The 7,574-nt window shown below is 36.7% G+C and overlaps 1 protein-coding gene across 1 annotated transcript; it reads right to left on the reverse strand.

Moving 5' to 3' along the window:
* Positions 1-216: 216 nt before the first annotated feature.
* On the reverse strand, positions 217-7,338 carry LOC147853263 (uncharacterized). The gene is made up of 9 exons (XM_087333041.1): positions 6,879-7,338; positions 5,282-5,516; positions 4,480-4,649; positions 4,241-4,383; positions 3,790-3,967; positions 3,102-3,672; positions 2,907-3,019; positions 2,464-2,704; positions 217-1,009 (listed from the first exon to the last, which is right to left on the reverse strand). The coding sequence occupies exons 1-9, from the start codon at positions 7,118-7,120 to the stop codon at positions 782-784; spliced, it is 2,121 nt and encodes a 706-aa protein (XP_087189167.1). The 5' UTR covers positions 7,121-7,338; the 3' UTR covers positions 217-781.
* Positions 7,339-7,574: the final 236 nt, after the last annotated feature.

Raw genomic sequence — 7,574 nt, forward strand, 5'->3', positions numbered from 1 at the left:
TTTAATTTAGAACCAGTCTTAGAAGATCTTGGGTAGACAACTCAGCATGTGTTTAAGAGTGGAAACCCATCCACTCAAGTTAAATGCACAATTCAGCATGGTTGTCAATCAACTTATATTGTGGTTAACACTCCCTGCCGATGAAGCATCACTCATTATAGGTTGTGATGATGCATATACATGCATCCCCACTGTAATACCATTCTAGGCAAGATCTTAGAGGCAAATGTAAGGTGAAATATATGATGCCAGGTTCCAAATATACAAAAAACCCTGCATTGGGTTTAGTTGTTCCACTAGCTTGGTTTTCATTTCATAGAATTACATGTATCTGTATTTACGAAGTAAAGAATCATAAAATTCAAATGTAGCAGACAATGCTTTATGATGTTTCCAACTGTGAGATGATAAAACAAGTCTTCAAGCTGAAAATCATTTCTTGACGTTTTGCCTTGATACATTCTTTTGGCTAGGCACACAAACAGCAATGCCTTATGGTAGGTAGCAATGAACCAGAGTTCCCAGTTAAAGTTATGTTTATTTTATGGACGTATGGACAGTTCTCAACAAAAAGTAGTGTTATTCCTCAAAAAGCATGGACAAATATATTTCACGAAATGTGAGAATCATTAGAGGATGAGTGGAGAATTTTCAAATATTTACAAATGGTAGATTGAGAAGAAACAGCAGCGTACGCACCTTTTCATGCAAGATTTTTCGTGATTCTCTTATGAATATTTGAGTCCGAAGATTTAAAAAAGGTTGCTTCACATTTTTTATCTTATTTTATCTTTTTCTCATCCTCAACTTTCACAAGACGGATGGGAACAACAGGTATACTATGCCAAAACTCCCTCATTCTTCTCATGATGCGTTCCGTACTCTCTCGACGAAAGTATGTTTGTCGAGTGAATACCTCCCACAATACCAATAGAAACATTAGCTTGATCGGAAGAAACGCGAGACAAAATGCTAGGATTATGAGCCCTTTAACCACTTGATCGGTTGCCTGTAGCATTTAGAAATATTTGTGTTACTAAAAAAAACTTTGAGAAAAAACACAATAAACTCACACGCCATGATGAAACTGATGAAAAACGAAAGAGTGTGGAAATCCATCGTGTCCACAGCGAAGGCGCCGCAGAGCGACCCGATTATTAGATACTTGAGACTTTATGTGCTAACGCACAATGGACTGCATTGTCTTCATTAGACATTCATGAATAAATAAATATAAATGTGATAATGTAAATTTAATAACCTTAAGATCATGACATATGGCTTCAAATCTCTCTTGTTTCATCATTTATGATGACCTCTTCCATCCTTTTAAGCACCCTAGAATTCCCACCCTCACAATTCTCCCATGTCTAATTCAAGAGACTAAAGATTCTATATCTAGCTGAAACTCATTGCAAGGGATGATATCTTACAGAAGCTACTCTGTTAGACATGAATAATCATGATGCCCTAATCACCCAGATTTCCACTTGTAAGCACACGCTAAAACAGATAGAAAACTAAGATGATCTTTTGCTGCCTTGATATGAAAGTTTGTTCTTGGCTACAACAATTTCGTTTGCTTTCGTCAATCATTTATAAATAACTCATACAAGGCACAGGTTCACATCCACAGAGACATTAGTTGAATTTCCTTGTTTACAATAGCATTTCTTACCTTTGCCCTATGCATTATTTTCCTCAATGGACCTTTTTACTCATATCGTGGCAGATCCAATGCTGTATTATTTTTCCACGGATTATCTTAACTAAAGAGACATGTAAGCACCACTGATGATGGAAACTACTATAACATTCTTTCCCAGGCATTATCCATCTACTACAAGTAATGGCTCGCTTTTGTCATGTGCCTTTTCAAAGATGTACAAGAACTAATGTATATATATATCCATAATTTGCATTAAATTCCATAAGATGGAACATTAACATACGTCAGGACTCCAAGGGAGAAGATAAGCGCTAAATTTTCCGCTCTTTTCAAGAAGTTATTGGACTGCCCAGCTTACATGATGGCCATCCAACATTGGGGGAAAAATAATAGATAATATACTATACAACACACTATTTGGATTATTGAGCCAAACACAGAAAACCTATATCTACATCCAAAATGGAAAACTTTTTCTCCCTCGAAATTTAAAGACCTTTGAAATCGATCAAAATCACAAGATTTACACAAAATAGCCGAGAAACATAATGGACTTTTGCTTCATTTTTTATGGAATGAGGTAGCGAGCTTGACAGATTTTATTTTGTTTACATGCTCAAACAAAACAATGTGAGGTATCAAGATAAATAAATCATTGCAGAGACGAACAAATTCGTATTCCCTCTTTTTGTGAGAAATACAATATTTCATTCACCGACATCTCAGGGAAGATACATTTCATGGTAAAATGTAAATGTAATTTTTGAATTGTAGCTGTTGAAGTTTAGATTTACCTGAGGTTGGGCTGAAAATAAGATAGCTCGGAGCTTCAAGAGGACAATATTTCCAGCCTGTAATAGGTCTTTTAATTCCGTTATACCTTGTTGCAGTGCTAGTAGCTGTTCAACAGCATTCGGTGTTGCAGGGGAAATAACTTTTATCTCTCCAGAGTTTCCACCGTGACCGTTTCTGAGCCATAGCATGAACCCTGCCAACCATAAAAGGCAGACAGGGATAATATATCGAAGAAGATTCCTGTAAAGGCACAAAATGGGGTCAGAACAGGGGGAGGAGTTGGTTTACCACTGTTGACATATGTAGAAGCTTAAATGAATGATTCAATATTGATTATCTTTTACCTAGTACATCTCAAAAAAACATTCTTAAACACACATATACATACTATATATCTATATGAATCCATGTGCTTCACAGCTTCATTCTTGAATATACATACTTAAACACAATGTAAGAGCAGATTATCAAAAAAGCTGAGGTTTTAAATGGCTCATCCCAAGACTGCAATGACTCAATCCACTCCAAAAAAGCACTTAGGGGCACCATCAACTCCTGGTAAAGAGACATCAAAATATTCATTCATGTGACTCTTAATCCAGAAATGCATAAACTGAAACTGAAACTAAAGACACACCTTCATGACAGCCATGTTCACTTCGATCCCATCAACTTTCACGCCTTCAATAGTGGACTGTGCAAGCTCCACTCGTTTTGAATTATCTCTCGAATGCATGACAGCTTTCTCAACAGGATTGAGATCACCAATTAAAAACTCTCCTACAGGGAATGCTGCATCCTCCGAGCCTGATGGTTTCTTTGAGGAACCAAAACCAGCTGCTGAAATGGCAGACAACCGGTGCTTTACAAAGTTCCCATTAATAGCATTAGTACTTGAAGTATCTCCTGATTCAAAGTTTTGTGCCATAGCCTCCATTATACGATCCCCCCCAGGTAGCTCCTCGCCAGTCAAGAATGTAAGGAGGGCCTCTGGTTTAGAAGGTAAAGCATGATTCAAATCCCTTATTGTCCGAAGACGTGCGATGCCTAAAATGGCTCTTGACAATGCCTCAGATTTTCCTGCTTCGTCTAGCTGATATTTTCTTATGAATTGATGTGTACAAATAATCTCACGCGCGATTGCAAGCCAATAATCACGCCGTGCATGACCAGTGAACTCTGGAAACTCAAATACAAGTGGTTCCAGGCTGTAAAACAAATGCACAGCAGTAAGTTCGAGTCACCACAAACATGATTAAACTTAAGCACACAGGATTAGATAAAAGATTTCTTTTTTGTACAAAACGTGACTTTAATCAACTTACATAGCAGTTGACTTGCATGAAATAGATTTATCAAATAATCGTGCACCCCATGGACCACTGAGGTCAGGTTTTATGGTTTGACGGGAATTACCAGCTAGATCAAATCTTTTCGCCTTATCATAGGACACCACTCCGATGGATTCAAAATACAGCGCATGATCTGTAAGTGTTAACCGCCCTACCAACGTGGAACTTTCAAAATTAGTACACTCTGAGCCATAATTTTGATGCTTCAGTCTCATAATAATATAATTTCTACTTTTCACTATTCTCAAGCCTTTGTCCCACTATGCCTTCATTACTGTAACCAATAAGCACAGACTATTTTTCTCAATATTTTTACTTCTTTTCAAAATGATTGTTCCTGTGGTACGCACCAAGATGTTTTAACAGATATGATCAGTTATTAGACCAAAAAGTTGAATGATTATAGAATTATGCTAACATTTACCAGGCCATGTTGATACACCAATATGTTGAAGAACCGGTTGTGTAGTCACAGTACCATCGATCTCAACAACATTTTCTCCTTTGACCATCTCGAGCTTCAACAAATGTGCAGACGAAGACTGATTTTTCATTGCTTTGAGAGCCCTAAGAATGAAAGAAAACTGCATAGTTTCAGTATTTCAATATCCACCAGCTTAAAGTCAGTTCAAATGTCAACCAAAAGCATCGAAACAAGCTCACTTCTCAAGTTCTCCAAGATACTTATCGTAGACTGAAAATGGAAGCCTTCCTTCAGTTGCAGCAGCCAATGCATCAAATTGAACGTGTACTGTTACAGCGTCGGCAATGCCAGCAATAGCAGGCCCCAAACGGACAAATGCTTCCTTTCCAACTGTTCTCTCAGTGTCTACCTAACATATACATGTGTTCATTCATTATGAACTAAAGGGAATGTTCAAAACTTCAAGCATTTGAAAAATCTTCAGTGGACACCTTTATACATATAATGTGGACATTCTTTTCAAAATAATCAGCATCTATAACGATATGTTTCAACAGTCAAGATCCAAAGAACTTCACTGCTCATATATGTGATCGCTTACTGTGAGACGACGTGCATCTGCAACTATAATTTCTCAACATATAATGTGGTCATTCCTTTTAAAGTAATCTGCGTCTATAACTATGTGTATCAACAGTCAAGTTCCAAAGAACCTCACTGCTCATATTTACATAGAATGCGATCATCCATTATGAGTCGACAAGCATCTGCAACTATAAATTCTCAACATATAATGTGGTCACTCCTTATGAAATAATAAATAGCTACAACTATATTTCCCATTTTTTCAAGCTCCTAAAAAACTTCATCGCACACCTTAATGCATACTGTGGTGACTCATTATGACGTAGTGAGCAACTGCAACTATATTTTCTCAAAACTCAAGCTCTGCGACCTTCATTTTCTGGTCACTTATGAATAAATACTGAGAATATTGCTATATTTCTCAAAACTTAACCTCTAAAGAACTACATCACTCACTTTTATTGCAGGTTTGTGTGATGCCCCCAGGTTTTCCCATGCCCGCATCATCTCAAACGTGAGCCGCCGGAATTCCTTACTTGATAAATAGTCTGTCACACCAGTAGCAACTGCAAGCGCTCTAAAGCAGAAATATTCCAACAGATTCTGAGAATATTTTGCTGAGGTTTTGGCAGACTCAGGAACTTCATCGTCAAACTGTTGTTGTAATTCATCAATTGAAGACAATAAAATCCTGGAAAAATCATCTACAAGTTGGAGATAAAAGTCCTCATAAGAAGCACCTATTATACGTAGCACTATAAAACAATACAATACATGTTTTTATGTGTAGGCATAATGATTTGCCAATCCTGGCACCAATATGTATCGTTCATTTCTAATATAATCTTGTCATTCATATTAGAAAACAAAACCCTAGACGTGTCCTCTGATTTTAGAGATGCTCTAGCACATAACTAGAAGAATTTTTGTCCGCAAATTTGAGATGCATCTTAAGAACAAACTAATATAACACTACTATAGGCTCATGCCATTTCTCTAAAATTAGAGATGCTCTAATACATAACAAGATATTGACTGAAAAATCTAGGACTATATGGGTTTTATTATAGTGGAAGTCAAAAAGAAACGGAAATTGCCTCATATCATATATATATACTGTGAATGAGAAAATTTATGTAAAACATAAGAGATTACTTTCCAAGAGGTGAAATAAAATAAACACTCCTTTGAAGCTCCACATTCATATGTTTATTTTGCTCTCCTAACCAGAATTTTCAATGACTTTCAACGAATGAAACAGAGAGCTCTCTAAGGCAGGAGACACTAATGGAATCAACTAAACTTAAGCAAAACATATAACAATTTATTTAGAAAACAGATATACTTGGATGTCTGTTTCCTCAATTGATTAAAAAGAGAAAGCTCACCTTAGAATCAACCAAATTAAAATAAAAATGGATTGGTTGATTCAGATGCAAGAGACTTAGTTGGCAAACTCTGTTTTCCTCAATTGAATAAAGAAACAGAGATCTCTGAGGCAGAAAATACAGGCAATGAAGTGAAATTAAGCCTAAATAAATAAAAATCAATAGTTTCAAAAAAAAGTGACTAGAAGTAACCAAATGTAAGCAATAAAAGAAAGATTGATTGATCGAAGGAGTGAGACTAGAATTAGTCAAATGCACATTCAAGATAAGATCAGTAAATTGAAAGAAAATCTAGAATCATAATCATATTTTAGCCCAAAAAGGATGACTCAGTAAAGAAAAATACTACAATGAACCAAAATTAAGCCAAAAAATATCAATAAATTAAAGAAAAAGACTAGAGCAAACCAAATTTTAACAAAAAAATGATCAATTGGGTGAAGCAAGGAAATTACAAAATGTTAGCCCATAAAAAGATCAATAGATTGAAGAAATCAGAGAAACCAAACTTGAGAAAACCATAAGATTGAAGAAAAATGAACTAGAGTAACCAAAACGTGAGGCAAAAACAGTCCAATTGATTGAAGAAAATGATCATAGAAATGAACTCTAATTTCCTTTCAATCCCAAAAATAACATCAAATGACCAAAAAAGTAAGACTTACTTGGCACACCGCGCAGCTACAACTTTGGCCGAAGACGAAAACTCACACGCCCATTTTGTAGCGCGTCCAAAAGAGCTGATTCCAGCACCCTCTGTTGCAGAGATCTGTTCTTCTTCCTTCTCTGCCTCTGCCTCTTCTTCCTCCCATGTGAGCTCATCTTTCTTCAATCCGAACAGACCTTTCAGAGAGTTTTCTCTCATCAAATTCTCTACGAAGATCTTGCCTTTCATCATGCTGGCCATAGTGGGGGGGGGGGGGGGGGGGGGGGGCAGCTTTATCTATCAATTCTATTTGATCAAATCAAGCTTTCCATGGATTCTATGATAACACATTGAAACACAGCACAACAAAGGAATCCATAGAAATGGAGGAACACAGTGGGGATTACTGAATATAGCCATTCCTACCTTCATCCACAGATCAAGGCTTCCCCAAGACAAGCATTTTGGAGACTACCTTCAAGTTCATTTGGTCTCTCACAGAAGATTGAGATGAGGAAGGACCAAATGGCCATGGCCCATTATGTATTAGCTTGGACACCATTGATGATATATGTCGCCCATTAGCTCTGCTACCATGACAATACATTTCGATATATAGACATAAATAGATCTCTTGACCGGTTAAAGAAGCTCAAGCCTGAACCGAACTGCCAAACCATTTAAAAAACAACGGTTTAACTGCTCGGTTTAGGCT

The sequence above is a fragment of the Azolla caroliniana genome, unplaced genomic scaffold (genome assembly GCF_043228905.1).
Source record: "Azolla caroliniana isolate FFs.n. ecotype wild unplaced genomic scaffold, voAzoCaro1.0.p SCAF_17, whole genome shotgun sequence".
Taxonomy (NCBI): Eukaryota; Viridiplantae; Streptophyta; class Polypodiopsida; order Salviniales; family Salviniaceae; genus Azolla; species Azolla caroliniana.

Bases quoted from the DNA above. Each gene is read 5' to 3' on its own strand.
- LOC147853263 (XM_087333041.1), bottom strand. From the start codon at position 7,120: ATGGCCAGCATGATGAAAGGCAAGATCTTCGTAGAGAATTTGATGAGA. The intron at 4,650-5,281 runs GTGAGTGATGTA...TGTATATGTTAG, and splicing joins CACACAAACCTGCAATAAAA to GTAGACACTGAGAGAACAGT. The intron at 1,010-2,463 runs GTAAATCTAAAC...TAAATGCTACAG, and splicing joins TATTTTCAGCCCAACCTCAG to GCAACCGATCAAGTGGTTAA.